Raw genomic sequence first — 27,727 nt, forward strand, 5'->3', positions numbered from 1 at the left:
ATCATAATACACACAGATTTTTCAGTTTGCTTTTTTTGTGTTTTGTTTTTGTTTTCTTTTGGCCACACCACGTGGCCTGCAGGATCTTAGTTCCCCAACCAGGGATAGAATCCATGCCCCCAGCAGTGGAAGCTCAGAGTCTTAACCACTGGACCGCCAGAGAAGTCCCTCAGCTTGCTTTTCTCACCTAATAATACATCTTGAACACATTCCCTTGTTAGTACTTATGGATTTACCTTGTTTTTTCAACAGTATATATTATTTCATTGTTTTGGCATAGCATAAGTTATTGAGTCATCCCCCTATTGATGGTATTTGGTCTGTTTATCATTTCTACTACTATAAACAATCCTGCAATAAAGAAGTATATCATAACATCTGTGCCCTTTTGAGTGTTTCCACTGGTTGAATTCCTAGGAATAGAATTAAGAGTAAAATATATGAACATTTTAAACTTTAGGTGCTATTGTCAGACTGCTCTACAATTTAAACCTCTACTAACAGAGATGGGAGTACATCTTTTCTTATGTTCTCACCACTGGATATCCTCACATTAAAAAAATTTTACCATTGTGTGAAAAATAATATTTCACTTAACTCCATTTAGTTATGAGCGATGTTGAGAATATTTTACAATTTTTCTTGGCCATTTGTATTATTACGTGAATTTCTTTTGTGTCCTTTTCCCCTTTCCCCTCTTCTTCTCTCTCCTTCTTTTTCCTCCATGGGTAATATCTGTATATTAGCGAAATCTGCCCACTTCCCGGTATCTGTGCTGCAGTTGGGTTCTCCAGAGTTTGGCAAGTGATCGTACTTCATTCATCTCTGACATACACAAACACACACACACCATTTCTTGAAGTGGTCAGAAGAAGGGAAATGACAAGAACTAGAAGCTTCCTTTAATGCTGCCCAAAGAATCCTAAGCCTATTACTCACATAGTCCCAGCCTTTTCATTTTTAAGCTAGGAACATTTTTGATGCTACGTGGTTTGGATTCTGGGCAACATCAACTTTCTTATCTTCCTTTTGTTCTCAAATTATATCCTATGCATCAAAGAGTAAAAGAGGTTGAGTAGTGGGGTTTAGAGCAGCTTTCTCAGAGTAGGCTCACCTGCATCACAGTCGCTGGGCTGCAAATTCCTGGGCCTAACCCCAGACCCCAGAATCGATGCTCCCTAGCTCATTCCGAGGCATATTAAAATTGAGACTCATTTTAATGACATCACTCCGTACCTTTAAACAAACATCCAGCTCCTTTACTATCAGTCAGTTTGTTTTCCTAAAATCAATCCCTGAAGCCTAAAAGTTCGATAACTCTCCAGGTTTTTTAATCCTTAATCTGCCAAGTATGTTTCCTTGTAACAAGGGAACCTCTAACTAAAGGAATCTGGGTAGTACTCTGGACGGGAGGTGGGGTGAAGCAGACGCATCTGTTGGAAACTGAACTGCCTTGTCTTAGGAAAGCATCACAGAGAAGGTTCACTTTGAGCCCCTTCCTTTTTTGCCCTCTGCTGCGCCCTCACCAGGAACAGAGCTCCCAGGTTGCCTCTGGTCACCCTACACCCACACGGCACCCTCCTCTGGCTTTCCACCCAACAATTCCCCTCCACCTTCCTGAAGTTTCGGGAAGTCCTGTGCTTAGTAGCACTAGCTGTGCGTTAGGAGACTCGGGGACTAACTGTCCTTCCCACAAAGAGACCGCATTTTCGTCTTAAAGAGGAGCGAGTTCGTCCACGCGAGCGTCTAGTTGGCGGAGTGAGGGTGGGGTGTCTAGGGACAGCTCCCCACCCATAATTACTTAGTTTGGGAAAGGAACCATGAGGTCCGTTTCGAGGTTCCCAAACCACGATTGTTCAGCTCTGCCCTTTCTTCACTTTGGCAGACAAACGGAATAAAACCTGCCTTTGGGGGAAGGAGTGAAGCACTGCCACACCCAGCGGCAGGGACGTCCTACCAGGTACCCCGAGGGCCCGCCTGGTCACGTGACTGCGGCGGGTCCCTCGGAGGCGAAGGGTCTGCGCGGCGAGGCTGGACCAGCCATGCGCGGGGAAGACGCACGCCGTGCAGTCTGCGCTGTGGAGCCCAACGCGGCCGGCGGGAGAAAGGGCGACCTCGGCAGTCCTGGGCTCCCCAGAATATCTCGGGCAACCCCTCCATATACCTTTTCTTCTCTTGCGGACCCCGCTCCATCTCCGGCCTGGCTGTCCCGGGGCTGCAGCTCCAGCACCGTGCGAAAGAGCTTCTCCGAAGTCTGGGTCAGGAAGCCGATCTCCGCGTTCGGATGGAGGCCGTAGAGATGCGGCGACTCTGGGGGCAGCTCGGCGTCGATGTACTAAAAAGTCAAGGGCAAGCTCACTTGAAAACCAACGAGACGTGTCTCCCATCTCCCACCTGACTAGTCCTCTGCAGGGCAGTCAGTGGGCCGGAGCAGGCCTCTGACGCCGGGGCCCCTCTGGCCCTCCAGGGGGACGCCCTCCAGGGGGACGCCACTCACCGATGCTGGCCGACCTCAGCGTGCTGCCCACCCGTTAGGGCACATCCTTACACCGTCCGTTTGTGTATGCCCGGCTGGTTTTCCAGAACCTCCACATTCATGAGCTCATTCTTTTGGGGGAAGCCTAGCTGACTTTATCCATCTCCAATCTCAGCCCCTCCCACGGTGCCCTGACCTACACCTGTCCCCCCACACACAAGGAGGACTTCTCAGAGTCCCTCAGAGATACTTTTCCTGCCTGGGAATTTTACCCAGCCCTCCCTGCTTAACTTCCTTTTCTCTCCCCTCTGTTTATTTAAATCAGGGATGATAAACCTGAATGCAAACATGGGGCCATGTATGCAAAATAAATGTGTGAATTCTGGTGTAGGATGAAGTGAACTTTGCTTCTGGCAGAAAGCATTCGAATTAAAAACATTTAAAACAACGTGTCTCCAAACACCACATCTCTGGGGTCAGTTGTGGTGGGCCATAGGCTGCCATCCCTAAAAAATCCTCCCCAGCATGTAAAGCTCACTTCCTTCTCCAAATGTTTCTGAGCACTCTGTGCCAATTCTCTCCATTACAGCGAAAAAACACCCCTCAAGTTTAGCTTTGATGATTTCTTGGTGTTGGTAACATCTAGTCTAAGTAAAAGATGGCTCATTCCTTAAAGGCAAATTTGCGTGTTTATTTTTGCATTTCTTCCAGCACCCAGCACACTCCTGGACTCCTGGTAAGCCCTATAAGCATCTCCTGACAGATTAAAGAGAGGTATGGAGAAAGGGGAACTCTACCGAAGTCTTCTGGAAATGTGCAAACCATGTTATCATTGCCCATCACCTGCATTTGTTCCACAGACAGTAGGGGACGCTCTTGCACAACTTTCTTGGCTAAGGCCTTCAAAGCATTTATTTTTAAAATTCTTTTATTTACTTTCAAGAGAATTATTGTTTTTAATTTCTTCTCATAAGCCTAGTTTTTCTGGGTCAAATAACTTTTATGACATACCTTCTTAAACTTTAGGAATTAAAAATTTGTTTAAAGATTGTAGTTAATGTTCCTATGACCAGTATTTCCCTTAAGTTTGGTGTTCAAGAGTTCTTTTAGGGATGTTCAAAAGTCAAGCAACAAAAAAGGTTTTTTTGTTTGAATTCCTTTTTAATACATTTTCATGGTGGGGTAAATAGGCAAAGATGCACACCTTAAAAATAGCTGAAGTGGGCTTCCCTGGTGGCGCAGTGGTTGGGGGTCTGCCTGCTGATGCAGGGGACACGGGTTTGTGCCCGTGGGCCGTGGCCAGTGCGCCTGCGCGTCCGGAGCCTGTGCTCCGCGGCGGGAGAGGCCACAGCGGTGGGAGGCCCGCGTACCGCAAAAAAAAATAAAAAATAAAAAAATAGCTGAAGTAATAGTAAAATGAAAACCCAAAGTGAGAGTATGAAAAAACTCCATGAGAATGTTTTCTTGGTATGTGTATGTGTGTCTGTGTTCACAGCAACCAACAGAGAATAGGAGGGGTGAGTGATCTGCCCACAAGATCGTGTCCCTCTGAAGATATTTAGAACCACTAATATAATCTTTACCAAAAGTTGGCTAAGTTCTTACCTAAATTTTTGCTCCTAATGGTTGTGTCAATATCCTGAATGGAAACATCAGATAAATGCCCAAGATGTTGTTTGTAGAAAAGAGCACCAAATAGAATGATCGAGCTAAACATCAAGAATAAAAAGATCTCTAAAAGTTCAACTTTATCACTAATTTGAGGCTAGAAATCCTATAGTAGCTCTCAAATTGAACAGGCTGAGAGCCACGCTGGATGTGACCTCGGCTCTTTAAGCTGGGCTTCCCCGGCCCTGCATGTGCATCTCCAGTCCTTTGGGGAGAGACCCAGGTCCCTACCTGGTGGTAAGCATTGTAGTCCATGTTGCCTGGGAGGGGGAAACCTGGGGCCAGGGACAGCTCTCCTTCCAGCATTTCTGGTTTGATGAATTCCTCCAGGTAGGTCCTGCAGAGTCTCCTGTCCCACTCATCAGTGATATGGCCTCCGTACATGATCTCACCAAAGAGGTAGCGCAAGTCATCATAGGGGACCTGAGAGACGGGAAGGAAAGGAAGATCTCCACGCAGGCCTTGGGATGGCCCAATGTGTGGACAGAGCGTGAGCCACAAGATAGGGTGGTTCCTGAGATTAGGAACAATGTCTTATTCATCCAAGCTCCCCTGGTGCCCAGCGGGGTCGGGCACACGTGGGAGCTCATTAAACGCTGGAGGAATTACATCAAAGAGTGAGAAGAGGGCTTCCCTAGTGGCGCAGTGGTTGGGAGTCCGCCTGCCGATGCAGGGGACACGGGTTCGTGCCCCGGTCCGGGAAGATCCCACATGCCGCGGAGCGGCTGGGCCCGTGAGCCATGGCCGCTGGGCCTGCGCGTCTGGAGCCTGTGCTCCGCAGTGGGAGAGGCCAAAACAGTGAGAGGCCCGCGTACCGCAAAAAAAAAAAAAAAAAAAAAAAAGAGTGAGAAGAGGTAAGACGCCAGCACTCTTGCACACATGCCTTCCCTCTTTCCCAGTCATTAACTGTGGCAGTGAAGTCAGTCTCTACCTATGGGTCCTTTAATCATGCCAGTGTCGAACGGAGGAAAGCGAGGGCATGGGTACTTTTCCCATTTCCTGCCATTAATTAGCATATTAATTAATCGTCTCCTTGGAAAGTTCAAAGTGAATGAAATACAGCACACAAGTTCATGGGTGTTAGAGACAGGGGTGGAAGCCACCTGGAGAAAGCCGCGTGGCCGCGGCAGGTGAAGGGTTGGTGTGCTGTGTGGTGGGCTTCCCAGGACCCTGGAACCAGAGGCAGAGGCACTGCTTCTGGGCTGGCTTCATTGTCCCCCAAAGGATGCTGTGTTTGGTCCATGAACCAGAAGAGCCTTATGGCGTACACATGCCCTTAACTGGAAGAGCGTGGATTGTTAGTGTGTTTTGTAGGATGGAGACGTCAGACAGAGGAGAAAGGAGGCGAGGTGTGGCCAGAGTTTAGCTTCTTTAACTTCCGCAAGACCGTGCTCACGCCAGGAGCTGCGCGCACCACGAGAAGGTCTGCCTTGGCGAGTTAAATTGGGAGTTCGTATCAGGTGAGTGTGGGGTCTCTTCCTGCCGATCACTGCCCCCGGCAACGCTGGGAGCGCACAGGGTGGTCTGGGGGGCCCTGAGACTGACACCACTGAGTGGCTCACACCAGGTGTGAGGCACTAACTGGGCTTCCTGAGCTTTCTTGCCACCCCCCCACCATGGTCCTCACTCCTCAGCCTCACACTGGCCCTGGGGTTGCCCCTGTGGTAAACTTGCACTTGCTCACTCCCCTTGGGGAGGGTGTATACCTGCCCCGGTGAGGACACCCCTTTCTGGCTGTGCTGATGCCACATCATCCTTCTCAGAGGTGCCCCCCCCCCGATCCACTCCGCGCCGCCGGAAACTTTACCTTCACGTTGGCCTCCAGGAAGTTGTAGAGCACGTTCACAGAGATGGTGAGGTCCCCAGTGTTGAAGGGGTAGGAGCGATTCCACCCCTGGGGCCCAAACTTTCTCCTTTCTGCCACCACGGCGTCAAAGTAACAAAGTGCAAAGAGGATGCTCTTAAACTCTGTCTCCCGGGAACACAACTCCAGCGTGTCCTGAAAGGAAATGTTGCTCGGTGTTAGCACAGAGCTGCCGTGATGCAGGGCAGGCCATGGTGTGGGTTAGGATGGCAGGGCTGCTGTGTTCCCGTGAGGGTTGGAGCTCCAGCAGGACCGTGGGTTGCTCTGTGGACAGACATGGAACCGCGTTTGAGGGGACCTTGCAGAGGGGCTGGGTTTTAGTCTAGAATCAGAGCTGAGGTTTAGATTCAGCTTATAACGGGGTTTGGTTTACAGTTCAAGTTAACACACATGGATGTGCTAATGAGGTTCCCACGCACAGCTAACGGAAAAAGGGGTAGCGGCCAGGGGAGCATCGTGTTTGTCCTGTTAACGGCACTTTGCGCTGGGAGGTGGGAGGGGACTCCCACAGCATCATCTCTGATTTCCCTCCTTCCTGCCATGTTTTTCTTGCCCATCATGGAATCTTAGTAGGTGTAATTACTGCCTGTGTGACTGAAGAATCCACGGCTCATCTGCTGGGGGAGCTGCGGGAAGTGGGGCGGGGGTGGGAGTCGGAGCCACAAGAGGCCGAGGGGTGCCGTGCCCTGCCCTTCCCATCCTAATGCCTCCTCTGAAGCAGAGCAGGGGTGATCGGACGTGTGGCTGCAGGAGCAAGACCTCCTAGGGGTCCCGACTGCAAAGCACAAGGCGGGAGAGACGGCGTGGCTCATGAAGAGAGGATGAAAGACGGGACAGATGGAAGAAAAGAGGAGCAAGAGAGAGTCCAGAGGGAGTCAGTGGAATTGCGCTTAGATTTTAAGGGGGATGGTGATGATGGTGGGGAGGGGAAAACATGCATTTTGAAGGGCCGTTAGAACAAGAGCCCTGGATTCTTTGGAATTAAGCATGTCCTCTGAGTGAGCTCCTCTCTGTTCAGGAAGGAGCAAGATGTGGCAGGTAGAGCCCACGAGAGGCACTTTGAAAGCTCACACGAACTGGACTGAGTTCAGCCTTGGCATTTCTTCTAAGAAGTGGCCCTTAGACGTCGCTTACATGGGGAGGAGGAGAGCGGAGGCGGTGGGAGAGGTTAAGCTTCCGGGAGGTCTGATTTTTTCCATGGAGAACCCGTGACACAGTCTCCCTGTCTTTCTGGATATGTGGGGGTCACTCTGGTACCTTGGTTGGGTACCATACTTGCCTTGAAGGTACGGATGTGAAAGGTCAGAGGTGGGACAGAGGGCAAAGTCGCTGCCTCGTGCAAGCAAGAAGGTAATAGCTGCTTTCTGGGCAGCGCTGCTCTCTGCAGACATGTAGGGTGTTTCCTGTGTTACCTCTGACATGTGGAAAATCGAGTCCTGCTGAAAAATGCCTTTAGGCAGACAGACAAGAAGCCACACTTGCTGAAGCTGGTTGACAGTGTATACTCACATGAAGGTCAGAGAGAAATAATCACCCCGAATGGCACAGGGGTCAGGGAAGCAGTGATAAAAAGAGCTCAGTTCTGCAATTTGTCCCATAAATGGTTGAACTAGGGCTGTGAAGGCACAGAGTGAACCAGGCCACTGTTCCAGGGCACTTGTAAATGCAGAAGGAAACCATTAAAACTCTTGTGAACAATGAATCCACTCATAAATCCATCCCTCTTCCTCAGAATGAGTGACTGAAGAGGGCTATAAGTGGCCCAAACACCAACAGTTGTGGAAGGGATGTTCCAGGAAAAGCCAGCCTCTCTTGGGATATATTTCCCAGTTGTTTGATAACCAAGACTGTCAGACTAGCCTAGGCTTGCAGGGGGCTAAGCCCAAGGACGAGGGCCCATGAAGAGGCAGAGCAGATGAAGCCAGGTATAGCTGTAGAGGATGATAACCCCCCCCCCGAGGCAGAGTTTTATAATATTAATTATTAGAAGCTATTCCATGTGAAGCAGCTGCTACTCCCTTCCCTGGCTCTGTCCAAGACCCTCAAGGCAGAAAAGCTGGGGATTCCCTACCACTGTACCCTTCAACAGAGCAGGCTAACTGCACCCTAATGTCTTCCTCCCTCCCCAACTTTAAAAAAAAATTATGGTAAAATATACATATCATAAAAGTTACCATCTTAACCTTTCTTAAGTCTGCAATTCAGTGGCATTACATGCATTCACGTTGTGAATAGCACGCTGTGCTACTCAATGCCTTTTTTTTTTTTTCCTTTTTTCTGGTGAGTAGCAGTTGAAAAGATTCTTCCACTGAAGTGTACTGAGACATGATTCACATACCACACGTTTCATCTAGTTAAGGTATACACTTCCATGGTTTTAGCATATTCACAGGGCTGTGTGATCGTCACCATAGTCTAGTTTTAGACTATTTAATCACCCTGAAAGGAAACCACATGCACATTCACTGTCACTCTCTACTCCCCACTTTCCCAGCCCCGGGCCATCCCTAGTCTGTTTTCTGTCTCTACAGATCTGCCTATTCTAGACATTCCAGATAAACAGGGTCATACAACATGAGAACTTTTGTGTCCGGCTGCTTTCATTTATTTAGCATAATGTTTTCAAGGTTTACCCATGTTATAGCATGTACCAGTGCTTTGTTTTTATTGCCAGATACCATTCCCTTGTATAGATTCACCATCTTTTGTTTATCCACCCATCAGTTGAGCTATGGTCCCAATGCCTTTTCAGGGCAAAAATGTCTTTCCTTGGAACCAGCTACAACCTCCTGTAAAGAAGTCTGTAGATTTCAAAGTTAAGAATGTCTATTTCCCCTACATGGAATATAAAATCTAGAAAACTGAGCAGTTTTGACCTCTGGTACAGAGTACCTGGAAGTCAAGACCTATTTAGGAAAAAATAAAAAAAGAGAAAAGAAAATGCCCCCGGACAAAAAAGCACCTTGCCTTCTGCACCGTGTTGCAATGGGAAGGTATTCTGTAGGGGAAATGGCAAGCTAAAATACCCGAGGTCTCCTGGTAATGCTCCCCTGCTCTCTACTCCGGATTATGTGGGAGTTTTGGAGCTGGGTTGGAAAGGTGAGTGCAAGAGGAGGGGGCTGGATAAGTTTTGCTTCTCAGATCCCGGGGAAGCTTCCCTGCAAGTTGGCCTTTGGGCTGCTGCTACGAGGGTATCAGAGAGTCAGTGCAATCTCGCGAGACTCGGCTGCCACGTGGTCTTCATCTCATGTTAACGTCAATCCCAAAGGGCTGCTGCTCCTGCTGCTTTACGCTGGGCTTGCTAGAATGGCTGTCTTGCTGGACGGCCTGTTTCAGCCGACCTAGCTGACCTATCTGGGGCTTGCAGTGAGCTTGAGCACGGGTTCCGTGAAGCTAGAGACCCGCTGGTGTTACGACAGGATGATGTCGGGGAGGACCCATCCTAGAACCCTGCCCTTGGACTCCACCAAGGCCAGAGTGGGAGATGGACGTTAGGTGGGCCCCGTGGCCCCCATCCTCCTGGTGTTCACACCTTTGCATACTCCCTTTCCCGGAAGGGTGGGACTCCCCAAAGAAGAAGCGACCAGAAAGGATGCCTTCCTGAGAAGATGCAAGGGGCCTGAGCTGCAGACTTGGCAAGCGCTACTTTATACACGGGTACATAAAGCGGTACTTTATATACCCATGGGCCTGGCCTTGGCTCTAAATAAACACTCCACTACATGAGCCTTGGAGTTCCCAGTAACAGAGATTCCAGTCATGTAGTAGCCTGTGTTTGAACCCTATGCCTGGAGAGTCCAAGTCTCACTAGCACAGTGTTCTCCAAGTCGACTGTTGGATAGAAGCCCCTGGAGGGCTAGTTAGCGCGCAGAGGCCTGGGCCCCACCCCAGAGTGCGTGATTCACTTGGTCTAGGGTGGAGCCTGAGAATTTGCATTCCTGTCAATTGCCCAGGTGATGCTGATGCTGCTGGTCTGGAGGCCACGCTTTATGAGTCTAACACGCGGTAACATTCCAGTGCAGATCCCCACCGTCTGCTGCCTGGGTTATCTGAACCCTTGATACTCAAGATGCATGCAGACGTCATCTGAACACGAGCGTCAGCCCCCTGCTTGAAGACGGTGTGTTTAGCTAATAAGTGTGTGACCAGTGCGCCATATCAATTAGATTTACGGCACTCTGTCCTTCTCCATCTTGGAGTATTCAGTTAGCCTGTAGGTGTGCAGAAAGCTCCCCTACACCTCTTGCCAAAGAAACACCCTAAGCTTGGCTCCCCCAGGTGTATCTGGGAATTGAGGGCTGCACTCGGCGGGCGCTGGCTGGAGGTCACTTGCAGGGGGGACACATTTCGCCCACGCCGGGCACTGCTCCAGTCGGTCCCCCACCCCACCCCAGCTGTGTACTACTCTCCCACTCGGGGAATCTGCTCTTTGTGAGGTGGGGCACTCTTCTCCCCTCCCTCCCAGGCCCCCTACCTGAGTGAAGTTGTCCAGGGCCTTGTGCAGGTTGGCGTGCATGCCCGTGGGAGGCTCGTTGGTGATCTTAACGGAGTTCTCCAGGATGCCCTGGGGGATGATGTGGTCCTCAGTGGAGGGCGCGGGCTCTGCACTGATGAAGACCCTGAACTCTGGGTGGCTGTTCTCACTGTGCTCCTCCAGCTTCTTCTCCAGGGTACTGAGCCACTTGGCCACCAGGTGGATGTTCTGGTGGGAAGGAAGGACCCCTTGATTACAGGCATCTGCTTAAACAATTATCAGGAAGGCGGCCTGAGGAGGCACCTGGCCTTACTTTCAAACAAATCACATCCCAGCTTGAGTCTCGGGATTCCCAGTAACGGGGACCCCTTGTATCCTGCAATTCAATCCTTCCCCTCGGTGTCCTAAGTCTCTCCAGCACAAGGACCTCAAACTTGACCAGGCATCGGGGTCCCCTGGAGGGCTTGCTGAAACAAAGACTCTCGGGCCTCATCCCAGAGTGGTTGATGCAGGTGGTCCAGGGTAGGGTCTGAGGGCTCGCATTTCTACCAAGTTCTTGGGTGATGCCGCAGCTGCTGCTGGTCTGGGGGCCACACTTCAAGGGTCTAATGTGTGGTTACATTCCAAATCCGGATCCCCATATCTGACACCTGGATTTTTTTGAGCCTTTGATCAAAAGTGGGGCCCATGGATCAGCAATGGTGGCCTTACCTGGAAGCCAGTTAGAAATGCAGACTCAGACTTACTGAATTAGTGGATTTTAATAAGATCCTCCAGTGATTTGTATGCATGTTAAGACTTGAAAAGCACTGATTTAAACTCCTTCTAGCTAGCTTTCCTTCCTCCCCTGCCCCTCTCGAAACCATTCTGCTAATTGTTGCCAAACTTATCTTCCTAAAACACACTGAGACACTGCTGCTCCCAGACGGGGAAAGCTCCTACTACAAGCCCAAGCTCCTCTGTCTGGTCTTTGAGCCCTTCTCCTCCCCCAGCAAAATCCCTTTCTGTCTGTCTGTGTAAAACGACATTTATTTCTTAGCACTACCTTGCAGCATGCACTTTTCACTCTAGCAAGGGTAGTCACTTTGCTTCATTACAATCTGTTTCTTTATGATGGATAGATAAAAGCTCCTTGATACATATTTGAGGAAGCCTGCTTGCAGAGCCTTAAATACACAGATCGGCACAGAGCACAGTGCTTGGGCCACAGCAATCTGCTCTCTGAGTGCTACTTTCTCTTCCATGAAAAGAGAAATAACAATAATATTTTCCATACTTATTACCCAGGGTTGCTGGAAATAACCAAAGGTAATGGATTTGAAAGGGCTTTGTATACTGTGAAATGCTATGCAAGCGTTCGTAGCGATTGCTGAAATGAAACTCTGTGAAATGAAAGCATTCAGTTGTCATCACTCTATGGGAGTGGAGAGTCTGCTGGCTGCCTGGAGAGCCAGGGCTTGATGAGCCAGGCAGCACCCCCGGCCCGCAGTGAGAAGCTCTGCCACTGCTTCAGGAATCCCCGCGTCTGAGTTTCATCCTGGAGGTCTCCCAGAAACCACATCAGGGCAGCCGGTAGGTACCAGGGGGAGGAAACGTTCTCTGCTCACTGTCTGGGGGGCTGGGTTCCTGAAGGTGCTAGTGCCCAGAAGGGGGTCTCTTTGGCAAATGAGCCTGAGACAGTCGGGGAGGTCACACCCTCCCAGCACCGAGCTGATCCAGTGGGAGGAAGCAGGAACCGCACTGTCATTCTCTTTTCTCCTTAGATTCCCACTGTTTCTGGAAAAGTGTCCCAGGGAATAGCAGATCCCTCTGCTGCTAGGCTCCAAATAAATAATGGGATAATTAAGGATGAAAACCCAACAACAAGAAGTGTACAGTGAGTCATCAGGAGACAGAGGAAGTTCTCAGTAATCAAAGCCAGATGGGAGGGGAGGGACTGGCTTTTCCATGTGTCCTTCCTTCACTGATTTCTTCATTGATTCTTTTACCCCATGGGCTTTGGTTGAGTGTTTACTGTGTTCACGGTAGTGTGCTGGGTGCCAAAGGTAAATAAGGAATGTCTCTTTCCCCAAGAAAATGCAGTGAAGGACACAGCCATAGTGTAACTGGTTTCCACGTAGCCATGGGTGCCCTCGCAGAGGTGGCTGCGGGAGAAGAGAGGAGTCAGCCACTCGCTCTGCGCCCAACAGCCCCAGGATCCATGCAAGCTGCGGAAACGGGAACAAGAGGACAGGCCGTGAATCGGGAGGGGTAGCCTTTACTTCTTGTACATGTTTAGTGAAACACGTACAAGAAGTGCTGTAGGTATTCCTACAACGGCAGGTGTTCCAGTTTCCCGACCCCAGCTGAACTCTCAGTGAAGAGGCTCAGTCCTGGTTATATGTGTGATGTTCTAGTCACGCATGTAATGAAGAGCCTGTAACACGTGACACGTGGAAAGGCAGAGCAGAGGAGAGCTCCATGGAACGCCTGGGAAGAGATCTGCAGCCTCCACTGGATTCAGCCTCGAGCTGAACGCCGGCCTCCTGAGCACGCAGCGCTGTGAGAACAGGCCTCCTTCGGGACGGGGGCGCCATTGAAACCAGAGGGAGTGGGGGGAGAGGGAGGGTATTGAGGATGGGGTGAGGAGCAGAACACACGGGGCCGGACTGGAGGGAGAAGCCTGGGAAGTCAGGGACGAGGGCACAGAAGGAAAGGTGGCCCAGGGACTGCAGGGGTCGACCCAGGGACGGGGTCAAGAGTGACCCCAGCAGGGCAGAGGGGTCGTACCTGCAAAAGAACCCAGTGACCTTTCTTGGCAGCCAGGTCCAGCACAGCCTCAGCCACTACCTCCTGTCCTTGGCCCAAAGACACGTTGTGAAAGTTCCGGTTGTTGAAGGTATATCCAAGTTTTTTACCTAAAAGGGGCAGGGAGTGGTCATTATTGCCTCTAATGCCATTGAGTGTTCACGAGGAAACGCGCACCTCCGCGCGGCTCCCCCATCGCAGGCTGCGGGAAGCCGTATACCCCGACCTCACACACGGACCCCCTTCCTTCACGGGGCAGGGTTGCTGCATCTTTCAGCTTTTTTTTGCCAAAGAGAAGGAAGCACTTGTCTAGACAAAATGCTTCGCCCCTCCCTCCTCACTCAGTCCCTGCCAACTAAAAACTGGTGCTTGCCATCTGCCTGTACAAGGATTAAGTCACTCGCTACTGTAGCCGCTGACCTTCAGCACCCTATGAAAGGAGTTCAGGCTGGAGACCAGGAATGAGGCCCTCTGTGCTCTGGGAAGAACTGGCAGAACAGGTCTTCAGAGAGTTAGGTGTTCTCAGGAGAAGATGTTACGAGCCCAGCTCTTACGTGTCCTCATATCTAGAAAAGCACTCCAGTCCTTCACGGTGACGTCTGCTCTTCTGCAAACACGTGTGCCTGACTGCATGCCCCCCTCACCAAAACCACATGTGCACTGACCTCCGAGTTGCTGTCTCCCGGGCTACAGTCCTCATTTTGCCCCCAAGAAAACTTAACTCACAACTCTCACATCGTGCTTTTTTTTTCAGTTGACATCCCAAAGAGTGGGCACATGTGCTGCTGCCCTTCTGTGCAGATTCCACTTGAAGAGCAGGCATTGGGCCACCATCCTAGAGAGTGAAAGGCTCGGAGAGTAGCAAGTGTGTGGGCGTGGCCAGGTCTAACATGCTTTGGCCCCTGAATGTATTAATAATAATATACATTTTACTGGGAGGCGAGGCCAAGAGGGGCAGGACTCGGGTAGTTCGGCTTCCTGTACTTTATGCCGTATGAACCTCCTCCCTGTTATTCCCACCACATAGAACCTTTACCCTCGTCATTTTGCACGAATGAGAGTGAAGAGAGGCAAGAGGCCAGCCAAGAAGGGGCTTGGCTGCGTAGGTGTGAATGCTTGTATCTCACTGTCGGGAACGGAGTAAGGGAACGGCCACGCAAACGCACATGTCCCAGCTGGGTCACTGGAGCAAGGCTGATGCTTAAGAGTTGCTCTGCGAGCCCAAGAAAGACTTCACACAAAGAAATAACCTTAATATAGGCAGCCAATTCTGCTTGGACACCAGCTATTCACCCAACCCAATAAAGTTTGGAGGGCTTCCCTGGTGGCGCAGTGGTTGAGAATCTGCCTGCCGATGCAGGGGACACAGGTTCGAGCCCTGGTCTGGGAAGATCCCACATGCCGCGGAGCAACTAGGCCCGTGAGCCACAGCTACTGAGCCTGCGCGTCTGGAGCTTGTGCACCGCAACAAGAGAGGCCACGACAGTGAGAGGCCCGCGCCCGATGAAGAGTGGCCCCTGCTCGTTGCAACTAGAGAAAGCCCTCGCACAGAAACGAAGACCCAGCACAGCCATAAATAAATAAAAAATAATAATAAAGTTTAGAGAAATTACATAATATTCTTTAGACAAAAGGATCAAAAAATGTGTAATACCATGAAGGAATCGTCGAGCAATTTTTCTAAGAAGGTGAGATGCACAAGAGAAAAGAGGAGAAATTTAAAAGAGAAAAAGAATAAAAGTCTGTACTTAACAAATTTAGTTTCAGGGGAACTAAAATTGAAGTTGCAGTTTGATACTTGTGCAAGAAAATTTAAAGAACACTGTCAATATTGGATGTGTCTTTAAAGCACTAAAACAAAACTATAGTGTGTTCTTTAACTGTACAAGACCAAACAAGATGATGACTTTTTGTAGTGAGGAATAGTTATTACAGATTCAACTGAGATGAACCCAAGAAATACCCTTATTAAACTCTATAAATCCTAGCTGGCAATAGATTTGATGTCAGCTTTAGAGCCAAGAATATGAACAACTTATTCCAGAGAAAAAGAACAGGATAAAGATGCTGGGATTATTAGATAGCCTCGGTGACATTTCTTCTCACAAAGACCCTACTTCTCTTCTTTGTTCACAAAGGGTACAGGAAAAGAGGGCTTAACGAAAGATTAGTTCGAATTCCATGTGCTGCGGCTTCCATGCCCCCACCCCCCTGCCTTCAGCTCCTCTGTCCCTTTCAGATCTTCCTTCCAGCACCCCTATGGTGGTGTCACCAGGAGCCGGGCCGCACTGTGAACCTCCCTGAGCATCCTGGTGGCCGTCCCTCCACGAGCTCCAGTCTGAGGACGCTACAGCGTCCGTAGCCCTCCGCCTAGCTCCACATACCCCTGGGGCTGGGAGGAAGGGGAACATCCTTCTAGCCTTGTCTTGTTACTTGCAGGCTATTTCTTCTCCACTCTTGTATGAAAAACCTTTCATGTGCTCTCTTCTTTTTTTTAAAATTTAATTTATATTTATTTATTTTAACATCTTTATTGGAGTATAATTGCTTTACAATGGTGTGTTAGTTTCTGCTTTTTAACAAAGTGAATCAGTTACACATATACATATGTTCCCATATCTCTTTCCTCTTGTGTTCCCCTCCCTCCCACCCTCCCTATCCCACCCCTCTAGGTGGTCACAAAGCACTGAGCTGATCTCCCTGTGCTATGCGGCTACTTCCCACTAGCTATCTGTTTTGGGGTTTTTTTGTGGTACACGGGCCTCTCACCGTTGTGGCCTCTCCCGTTGCGGAGCACAGGCTCCGGACGCGCAGCCTCAGCGGCCATGGCTCATGGGCCCAGCTGCTCTGCAGCACGTGGGATCTTCCTGGACCGGGGCACGAACCCGCGTCCCCTGCATCGGCAGGCGGACTCTCAACCACTGTGCCACCAGGGAAGCCCTAGCTATCTGTTTTACATCTGGTAGTGTATATATGTCCATGCCACTCTCTCACTTTGTCACAGCTTACCCTTCCCCCTCCCCATATCCTCAAGTCCATTCTCTAGTAGGTCTGTGTCTTTATTCCCGTCTTGCCCCTAGGTTCTTCATGACCTTTTTTTTTCTTAGATTCCATATATATGTGTTAGCATATGGTGAGATATCATCTCACACCGGTCAGAATGGCCATCATCAAAAAATCTACAAACAATAAATGCTGGAGAGGGTGTGGAGAAGATGGAACCCTCTAGTACTGTTGGGGGGAATGTAAATTGATACAGCCACTATGGAGAACAGTATGGAGGTTCCTTAAAAAACTAAAAATAGAACTACCATATGACCCAGCAATCCCACTACTGGGCATATACCCTGAGAAAACCATAATTCAAAAAGAGTCATGTACTAAAATGTTCACTGCAGCTCTATTTACAATAGCCAGGACATAGAAGCAACCTAAGTGTCCATCGACAGATGAATGGATAAAGAAGATGTGGCACATATATACAATGGAATATTACTCAGCCATAAAAAGAAACGAAATTGAGTTATTTGTAGTGAGGTGGATGGAGCCAGAGTCTGTCATACGGAGTGAAGTAAGTCAGAAAGAGAAAAACAAATACTGTATGCTAACACATGTGCTCTCTTCTAAAGCACATGCTATTGGCTACATTGCCTACTAACTTTTATGTTTTCTGCCTTCTATCAACTTCCTAGCAAGAGTCACTTTTATTAGGGGTTTTGGAACTTGGTTTAAAATATTCCATATTTTCTGTCTCATCTTTATCTTGGTGAGCTTTAATGCCACTATGGATGACTCAGCCAACACCCAGCCTCATGCTTCCTCATCTTCAAAGAATTTCTTTCCATTTCTGTTTCCCATTCCCAGTGGCTGCAGCAAGGCCTTGTCCCTGCAAACTCTCCCACGTCTGACACATCATTCTTTCATTTTTACTCACAACTCTAACTTCCTACCGTCCAGATTGCTCACTCTCTTACTCCTCCTTGCATATTATTCTATAACAGCAAAATGTCCAGTCCATTGGCTCCTCTGTTTTTTCTAACCTTCATCTTTACCTCCCTCTTATTTTAAGATGGACCCAATAATCCTTCATTTGAGCCGTGATCTTATAAAATTCTTCACTCCATTGCCCATCCTACGTCTGCATCCCCCAACTTCTGTAAAACCACAAACCTGGACAAGTCTATGCGTTAATACAAGAGAAAAAATAACACACTGAGTGAGCTGGTGCCACCACAAGCTGATGATTCTCAGTCTTGTGAGACCGTCTGGTAATCTTTCATGTCCAGAAGTTGGCTATGTTGTCCACTCCCCTCTTCCCTTAAACTTCCTAATGGCTGCCCCGCTTCTTATGCTCAGCACTTTGCTTCACTCTTTACTGCTCCCTCTGCCCGACAAAACATCTGCCATCTGGTAGAACACCTTCCATTTACTGCCATTGTAACTGCCTCTGCCCACATCCCTGTTCCATCCCCATCCCTGCACAGCCCCCTCTCAGTGGAAGAGGTGTCCCCCGTCCCCAGCACATGAACAGATGGGTGAGTGTCCCTCCACACAGAAACTACACTCTGCCAGTCTTGAAGCTGCTCTGTAAAGACTGTACTTGCTCCATCCTAGCCAACCTCAACTGACGCTTAAGAAAAAGAGAATGGAGTCAGCAACAATGAAAAAGAGGCTCTAAGCAAAGTGTTGGTAATCTAGCTGCAAAGACACCGAATTGAAAACTGTTTCCTTGAACACACCTGGTAGCAGGCTGACAAAAATCTAAAGGAACTCCTCCTCTGACCAGCACATTGGAAAGAGGAAGAGGAGGCAGTGGAAGGCCCAAGTGGTAGATAAACGGAAACATTTTGTCAATGCCAGGAATTGGACAAAGGAGGATGGAGACCAAGCAAGATCATGCAAGAGTCAAGTCAAAGAAGGACCAGAGAAGGTGCCTTGTAAGGGTGGAAAGGGGAGGTCCTCTGTTGGGAGGGCAGAGGACGATACTGTGCTTTGAAAGGATGTGACAAAAGGATGTAAAGGAAGGAGCAAACCGAGCTGCCTCAAAAAATAGATGCGTCATCATCGTCATTTTAATGCTGTACAATGCTACTGTACTTTTAATGTTTCAAAGCCTTTTCACATCTGAGATTTCATTCTTATCTTCACAGTAACCCTGGGAGGAAGGTATTAGGGGGTGATTGGAAACGATGGGTGATTGCTTTTAGATGAAGCAAAAGCAAAAATAATCGTGCAAATAAGGAAGTGTGGCTCATTCAGGAAGAAGGTGATGAGAAGAGAGAGAAGGTAAAGGATTAATCTGCGAAGGCAAGAAGGAATGCTGTGCGGGTGGGTGGAAGTGGGTTCCTGTTAAAACATAGGCCAAGGAAAGTGGATGGAATTCTGTCCTCCTCCTCCTTCAAAATTGTTGAGGAAGGAAAATCTTGGAGGAGACTAAGAGGCACAAAACTGCCAGAAAAGCTTAGATTCTTAAAAAAAAAAAATTTTAATTAAAAAAATTTTATTTTATATTAGAGTATAGTTGATTTACAATGTTGTGTTAGTTTCAGGTGTACAGCAAAGTGATTCAGTTATACATATACATATACCTATTCTTTTTCAGATTCTTAGAAAAGCACAGACTCTTAACCAAGTGTCAATGGATGAGCTTCAGAAGCTTAGAGAACTCCCAAAATCACATATAGAATTTTGTCTGTCTGTGGGTTCATGCATTTCAGGAGAAGGGCTGGAGTGAGGATGGGGGAACAAAATCTTTCATCTGCCAAGCTTTGTCTACGTCTACATGGAGTAAAACAGTGTCTGATGGAGTCTGATGCACAGACTCTGCCCAAGCACAGAGACAGTAAGTTTCCTGAATAAGCGGGGGCCTAGGGGACATAGGGGAAAGTGAGTCAGTTATGTGAATTCCAAACCTGAGAATAGGAGTCCATCAGGCAGAATGATTAGATCCAAGATGTGGAGCACATGATGTCACCAGAGTATATGTTCTAAATGGGTGCACGAGAAAACGAATCAAACCATCCAGAACGCAGAGGGGGAGGAAGAGAGAGAGAAAGAGGCACAGGTGCCCAGGTAACCTCTAGCTGATGAACAGCAATATTGCCTCTGGTCGGGAAATATGCGTTAAGATGAAGCCAAGGGCAGGGCTGAGGTGATTTATTCAGAGACAAATAACCAATACGGTTCAGGGACAGGTCAGCTTGCCTGAAATGACAGAAAGCTTCAAACTACATGATGGAATAATAGTTGGGGGTCAATTGGCAAAGAATAGTAGGAAATTGCTCATAAACAGGGTATATGAAAGCTTCCGAAAAGGAAAATACTGAATAAAAATGAGGAGACTAGATTTGTCATTATGAAAGGAATAAAACCTCCATGGGACAGAAGGAATACAGAATCTACGAAAAAGTGAAAGTCAGGAATAACATAGCAATAACAACAGTTCTTATGCTCATTTATTCATTCGTTTGTTAATTCATTCAACCGATATTTACTGAGTACCTCTCTGTGCTAGTTACGCTTTTAGGCACTGGTGAGAAAATGATGAGCAAGATGACACGGTCCTTGACCTCCAGGGTCTTAGCGACATGCAGGCAGGCAAACGTAAGTTAAAATTGTAAAAGAAGGGTCTAATTAGAATTGTATTAAATGCTCTGAAGCAAATAATATGTATAAGGGGAAAACAAATGGTCTTGTGCAGAGGTCAGGAGAAGCTGATCCCTGCAGGATTGGCAGGTATTGGACTGAAGAGCTGGGGAGAAGTATTTCAGGTAAAAGGAATTGCTTGAGAAAACGCCCTGGGCCAGGAGGGCTCATGATGGAACACCTAAAAGAGCCATGTAGCCAGAGAAGTGTGAGTTTGAGGGAATGTAAGATCCAAGGCTGGACAGAAAGGCCAGGCCATGCAGGTCACAGAGACCATGTTTATAGTACTGGACATTACCTTGAGAACTGTGGGGAACCACTAGAGCGATTTAAGTGGGAGAATGATAACGATCAGACCTGAGATTCAGCAAGATGAGTCTGGCTGTAAGAGCAGCAAAAATTGCAGGTGGGGGAGGAGAACCGGGATAAGTTAGGAGGCTATTGTGATAGTCCAGTGAGAGATGTGGTGACTCAGAGGAGGGAGACACAATGAAACAACTAGACTCATTTGAAACACATTTAGAAGGTAGAAGCAGTAGGACTAGATGTGGTAGGTAGTGGAGGAGGGGTCTAGGGTGACTGATTCCCAGGTTTCCGGCACGAGCAACTTGCTGAATGGTGGTGACATTTACCAAAAATGATAGAATAAAATTTCCAGAGATAAAGAGAGGTGTGACTCTCCCACTTGAAAAGGCAGGCTGAGTGCTGAGCAGGTGAATGAAAAACACCCGTACCTAACTCAGCTCATGAAATGTCAGAACACAAGGTAGAAAGATGATCCTAAAGTTTCCAGGGAATAAAAATAGGTCACCAACAAAGAAACAAGGAAAGAATAGCACCCTACTAGCATATGGCCTCCTATGAATAAAACTGAATTCTAGGAGACAACTGAGCAGTGTGGACACATTCTGAGTAAAAATCATTTTGGACCTAGCAGACCTATTTAAAGAGTATGTGGGCAAAACTCGTCCTTTTAGACACCCAAAGATTCAGAAATTTTACTTCCCGTGATTTTTTCCTGATGACTTATGCTACCAAATCTAGGATGAAGCCAATTGGTTGGCAGTAATGGGAGCTAAATTCTTATTTTTCATACCAGGGAATAAATAGATACTGAAACTTGATAAATTCAGAAATAGTGATATAAATTGTTAGTAGGAAATAGAGAAACAATTGTCAGAAGGAATAAATTCAGAAATAGGCAAAACCCCAGTGTCTGGGAAGGGGGACTGGGTGTGGGAAGGGCTGGGGCTGAGAACTATTGCTTTTCATTTTAAATTCTTTATTATAGGTATTTTAAAAATATGTTACTTGAACTTTTTAGGAGATTACAAAAATATATATTAAATTAGTGAATAAGATAATTCTCTTCCTTATACAGAACTCATCTATTCTTTAGAGCCAAACACCAGGCTCTAAATCTACACCAGGTGTAGATTCCTTTCATGGAGGTGTATTACCTGGTCTGGATTCTCATCCATAAAGACCTGGCTCTGTAAAAACCTGCTGAGTCCTTATTTAACTTTGCAACATGTGAAGTTTTGCTAGCTTCTTTTTCCCCCTTGGCCGCGCCACGAGGCTTGAAGGATCTTAGTTCCCTGACCAGGGATTGAACCAGGGGCCACAGCAGTGAAAGTGTGGAGTCCTAACCACGGGACCGCCAGGGAACTCCCTAGTTTTGCTAGTGTTATAGTTTTGATTAGTCATCCATTTGCTCATCCCTTTATTTAACATATATTTTTAAAATGTATTTATTTTCGCCTGCGTTGGGTCTTTGTTGCTGTGCATGGGCTTTCTCTAGTTGCACGAGCTGGGGCTACTCTTCGTTGCGGTGTGTGGGTTTCTCATTGCGGCGGCTTCTCTTGTTGTGGAGCATGGGCTCTAGGTGTGCAGGCTTCAGTAGTTGTGGCACGTGGGCTCAGTAGTTGTGGCTCGTGAGATCTAGAGTGCAGTCTCAGTAGTTGTGGTACACGGGCTTAGTTGCTCCGTGGCATGTGGGATCTTCCCGGACCAGGGATGGAACCCGTGTCCCCTGCATTGGCAGGCGGATTCTTAACCACTGCGCCACCACGGAAGTCCTATTTAATGTATTTATTTACTGAGTGCCTAGCACGTGAAAATACAGAGATAGGAACTTGAATACTACCTTGAAAAGGATATCTATTCCCAGAGCTCTCACTCTCACATGAAGATACCGTAGTAGTCACTTGACAATTACAATGTGATATATAGACAGAAGGGTGCTCTAAGAGCACATAGGGAGGGGTACCCAGCACCTTGGAAATAAAGTAGGGCTTCCTGGAGGTGGTGACATTGAAACTGGTATCTGAAGGATGAGTAGAAGGTAGCCTGGTGAAGGGGATGCCAGAGGGGGGACAGAATGTTTGGGAGAATGGAATGGCTTCCATGAAGAGTGAAAAAGAGGAGAGTAGGGAAATGTAGGCAGAATAAGGAGTGCCCAAAGATGCCCATGTTCTAAATCTGGAATCTGTGAATATATGTGACTTTACAGGCAAAAGAGACTCTGCAGATGTGGTTAAAGACCTCCAGATGGGGAGATTATCCTGGGTTATCTGAGTGGGCCTGATATAGTCATAGGGGTCCTTATGAGGGAAAGGGGGAGACAGTAAGCCCCATGTATGATTTCTGACCTCCAGAACTGTAAAATAATAGTGTTATTTTAAGCCTCTAAGTTTGTGATAATTTGTTACAGCAGCAACAGGAAACTAATAATGGAAAATAGGCTGGAGAGACAGGGAGGGACTGGAGGACGAAGCTCCCTGTAAGCCATGTCAAGGTGTTTGGACTTCATCCTGAGGGCACTAGGAGCCTATAAAAGGACTGTACTTGTTTTTCAGAATAACTGCTCCAGCCACAGGAAGGGGAATGGGTGGGTGGGTGGTGGGACAACGTCTCCTCATGAACCTGCTACCTTACATCCCAGAGCAGTCCTCCCTCTGTTCATGACCCCCTGGGGTTGGTTCAGCAATTACCCTGATTTCTGCATGGTTAGCAAATATCAAGCATTGCAAAGTGAACCTTGAATCAGGAAAAGAGAAGCTGACAGACGCAGAGTGACAGTGCATGGGGCTGGTGCAGCCTTGGCTCCATAATGAGGTCTTCTTACCTTGATTTTCCACATCCTTCAGTGGGTCCATCCCTGGAGACAGGATAAAAAACATGGGAGTGGCTGGTCCCAATTCTTCAAAAGAGGCTGCAAAGTCCAGTGCTCTTCCCACCACATATTTGCTTCCTAACTTCTCCTCAATAAAATTTCTGCCAGGAATAAAAGAAGGTCCATGTGTGTATAGCAGTCACAGAATAATAACATATGAGCAACAGAGGTCTATAGACATGGAAGGATGTGCTCAAGATCACGGCTTGGTAGTTACGGAGCTAGGACCAACGCCAAGCACTACTTACTGATTAAGTCGACACTTACAACCTTTGCTGCTGGTTGTGCACCTGCTCACCTAGATCAGGGCTCCTTCTGGATCCCCATCCAGCCAGGCCACCACTGACTCCTCTGTGGAGCTGGGATGTCCTGTTACATCACCACCACCCATCAGAAGCCTGCCAGGAGCAACGCCTTCCGGAAGCTTGCAGGCAGCTAAGCCCTCCATACATTGTATCCCTGGGATCCTCCATCCCTATCCATGACTGAAGGCCCTCCAGGCTTCTAGTCCCTCACGTTCTATCATTCTCTGTGTTTCCTTTCACCTTACTCCACTTACCAATGTTCCTCTTCCTATGTCCCATTTCAGGCTAAACAAAACCTTGCAGTTGTAACCACTTTCTGACAATCCAGCCTAACTCTTGGCCTTAAAAGCTCCCGCAAGGACACTATTTTCCCTGTACCCTTCTCAGCTGGGCTCATTCTCAGTACTGGGAGCTGGGATCACGGTCCTGCTCACAGATGACCATTACTTCTAAACCCTTTCTTTCCCACTCGTGTGGCTCCACTGAGGCTCGTTTGCCCTGACTGTACCACCACGACCCCTGCACATCCATGTCGTCCACTGCTCCTTTGGTCCCTTTACTCATTCACTCATCACTTGGACTTTGGCTCATGGACTGTCTCTCCACCAGCCTGAGTGACGTTAGCATCCACGTGGACAATCCTTCAGATTCTTAACCATCTTCCATTCTTCCCCATGTCAGCCACCTGATTCCAAGGCCACACCCTCATCCTTGTGGTTTACTTGGGAACTTTTTCTATGTCTGAAACCATAAATGGAAACATCTCACTCTCTGACCAAAGCTTTCCATCCTTATAGTTCTTTTAGTAATTTATCCTTGGTGAACTTATTCTTTACCTGTATTGGTGCCACAAATGCAGGATTTTCAGTATCTTGGCCTCCCTGGTGTTTTTTTTTCTTTCTTTCTTCTTTTATCATCCCCTTATTCTTGTCACTACAAGTCTTGTTCAATTCAGTGTAGGCTCCATGGCCTGTAACTTCCTCTTTTCTTTTTTTTTTTTAAAACAACTTTCTTGAGGTACAATCGACATACCATAAAATTCACCAATTTTTAGTATACTATTCAATAATGTTTAATAAATTCACGGAATTGTAATCTTCATCATAATCCAGTTTTAGAACATTTTAAGCCTGCAATAAGATTCTCCTGCCTATTTAGAGAATTCCTATTCCTACCCTCCAGCCCCAGGCAGCTGCGAATTCGCCGTCTCTGTAGGCTGCATGGCCTGTGACTTCTAGTCATTCTCCTGCCAGTACCACACACCTCCCTTCCCTAACTCTTATTCCACCAGGGATCCATGCTCTGAATCTACCCTAGGGCTGTTGGATGCAGCTGTAGAAAATCATCCAGTGGTGAAGGCTGGCGCCCCTACAAATGCAGGATCTCACTAGGTGGGCCCTCAATGCCGCTTGGAAGTCTTTGAGTTTCCCTGGTCAGCAGTCTCCCATTTTCTCACAGATCCTATTTCAGATCTTTTGCACGCTCCTCAAATCTCCAACCCTGCCACCTCCCCTTTCACACAAACGCAGCGAGATCTTGCCTCCTGCTCCTCAGAGGGAGTGGAAGTCGTGAGACAAAACCTTGCTCAATTTTCTGCCATGCTTTTACCACCTCTGCTGCAGTCACACCCACCTCTCTCTGTCTTTTGTAATGAAAGGGGTGCTCTTCCCGCCAAGGGTGATCTTTCCATCTGTCCTCTGGATCTCACATCTCCTGCCACATTACATGTGATCTGCCTCCTTCCCAGGGCTGATACTGATGAGCACCTCTTCCCAAAGGGTCCACTTAGATATTAAGACAATACATGGCAAACACAGAGCAACGGGCCTCATGGGATTTTGGTTGTTGGTACAAAGGCTCCCATCAAGATAAACTTGTGGCCTTTGTGCTCAGCCCTGCCGGTCTGGCCACACCCATCCTGGCTTCGCCACCACCCTGCCCCTACCTCATGGCATAGGTCATCCGGTCAGGCCGCATGGCTCTCATCATGCAGAGGCGCTGCAGGCCTGTCTTGTTCTTCCACTCCTGGGGGAACTTCTCCTTCTCGGGACATTCTGATTCGACAAGCTTTCTCCAGCCCTTGGCGGATCCCTCAATGTCCCGATCCAGATTATAGAATTCTTCCATTGATGAAAGTACCTGAAAAATGTCAGGCAGTCTTGCTCTGAAATGCAGTTTCTCCAGAAAGCTGTCATCTGTGTTGCGTTGGGGGTTGGCGGGGGGCAAGGCAGTATTATAGACATAATTCTGCCTCGTTTATACTCTTTTCTGGAGTCTTGAATCTTCCCGCCCAGTAAACTCAAGGTAGAGGAAGGATTTTGATCAGCTTACCGTCAGCAAACTGTCCCAATAATATGCAAGGTTGGGAAATGCTCAGCTGTGGAGACCAAGCAGCACCTCCCTCGAGGATACTGCTGGGAAGAGGGACAAGAAGGGATGCTGGGATTTTTCTGGTCCTGGAGCCCAGACACTTGAAGTCAGTGACTCTTCTCTTTCATTCCCATACTCACTCTGCCAGCAACGCCTGTCAATTCCTCTCACAAAATGTCTCTAGAATCACTGACTTTGTGTTAATGCCAACTTTAACATTTCTCTGTGTCACCTGCTTCCCTAAGCATTAAATCCCAAGGCATAACATGTGAATCAAATCTCTTCATTTAGGGCTTCCCCCCAATTCATCCAGCTAACCAGGTGGCCCATTTCCTCCCTCGTCTGTCCACACACATCTGCCCTCAGCCCTGGAAATGTGCCAGACGATCTCCCAACTTGGTGCCTTGTTCACACTAGTTTCATCACAGGAGTGGTCCTGTTCTCTTCTCCACCAAATTCCACTCCTTTCCTTTCTTGCACTGGTCATGATTGTTTGTCAAGGTTCTACAAGTTGTTAAAGTCCAGTCCAAAATCAGTCACGTCCACCTCTCTAACCTGGAACGCACAGCCCTCCTACCCTTCTTTTGTGGACCACTTGGAACTACTCACAGAGTTGGTAATTTCCAAAATTTACAAACAGCCCATGCAGCTCAATAACAAAAAAACAAACAACCCAATCCAAAAATGGGCAGAAGACCTAAATAGACATTTCTCCAAAGAAGATATACAGACTGCCAACAAACACATAAAAGAATGCTCAACATCATTAATCATTAGAGAAATGCAAATCAAAACTACAATGAGATATCATCTCACACCAGTCAGAATGGCCATAATCAAAAAATCTAGAAACAATAAATGCTGGAGAGGGTGTGGAGAAAAGGGAACACTCTTGCACTGCTGGTGGGAATGTGAATTGGTACAGCCACTATGGAGAACAGTATGGAGGTTCCTTAAAAAACTACAAATAGAACTACCATATGACCCAGCAATCCCGCTACTGGGCATATACCCTGAGAAAAACAAAATTCAAAAAGAGTCATGTACCAAAATGTTCATTGAAGCTCTATTTACAATAGCCCGGAGATGGAAACAACTTAAGTGCCCATCTTTGGATGAATGGATAAAGAAGATGTGGCACATATATACAATGGAATATTACTCAGACATAAAAAGAAATGAAACTGAGCTATTTGTAATGAGGTGGATAGACCTAGAGTCTGTCATACAGAGTGAAGTAAGTCAGAAAGAGAAAGACAAATACCGTATGCTAACACATATATATGGAATTTAAGAAAAAAATATGTCATGAAGAACCTAGGGGTAAGACAGGAATAAAGACACAGACCTACTAGAGAACAGACTTGAGGATATGGGGAGGGGGAAGGGTGAGCTGTGACAAAGCGAGAGAGAGGCATGGACATATATAACACTACCAAACATAAATAGATAGCTAGTGGGAAGTAGCTGCATAGCACAGGGAGATCAGCTCGGTGCTTTGTGACTGCCTGGAGGGGTGGGATAGGGAGGGTGGGAGGGAGGGAGACGCAAGAGGGAAGAGCTATGGGAACATATGTATATGTATAACTGATTCACTTTGTTATAAAGCAGAAACTAACACACCACTGTAAAGCAATTATACCCCAATAAAGATGTTAAAAAAAAAAAAGGATGTGTGACTGCTGATCACTTTAAAGCCATACCCCTCCCTCTTCCTCTTCTGCTCCACTCCAGGACAAGCTGACAGGTAAGCCTGGGTGCTCCCTCCTTTGATGCCGAAGGGAAGTTGTATCGTGCCAGCCCCGCCCCACTCCCCAACGACCAGAACACCCGCAAGACACCTCCTTTCCGGGTTCTCTCAAGCCGATTTCAGACTGCTTGGGAGCTCCCCTGCTCTGCCCAGAAAGTCTCATTATGTGAATAATAAACTCTTCCGTGCCTTCTAGTTATGTGCAAGGCGTCA

At 47.7% G+C, this 27,727-nt stretch overlaps 1 protein-coding gene across 1 annotated transcript in view; it reads right to left on the reverse strand.

The window, feature by feature from the left end:
* The window catches only part of DNAH9 (dynein axonemal heavy chain 9), a 298,757-nt gene that overhangs the window by 14,542 nt on the left and 256,488 nt on the right, over nucleotides 1–27,727 (reverse strand). Inside the window, 7 exon segments of the mRNA XM_060132968.1 lie at nucleotides 2,165–2,335; nucleotides 4,376–4,567; nucleotides 5,952–6,143; nucleotides 10,483–10,710; nucleotides 13,252–13,379; nucleotides 23,042–23,190; nucleotides 25,340–25,533. Of these exon segments, the coding sequence (XP_059988951.1) occupies nucleotides 2,165–2,335; nucleotides 4,376–4,567; nucleotides 5,952–6,143; nucleotides 10,483–10,710; nucleotides 13,252–13,379; nucleotides 23,042–23,190; nucleotides 25,340–25,533 (1,254 nt within the window).

Source organism: Lagenorhynchus albirostris, chromosome 20, assembly GCF_949774975.1.
Source record: "Lagenorhynchus albirostris chromosome 20, mLagAlb1.1, whole genome shotgun sequence".
NCBI classification, from domain to species: domain Eukaryota; kingdom Metazoa; phylum Chordata; class Mammalia; order Artiodactyla; family Delphinidae; genus Lagenorhynchus; species Lagenorhynchus albirostris.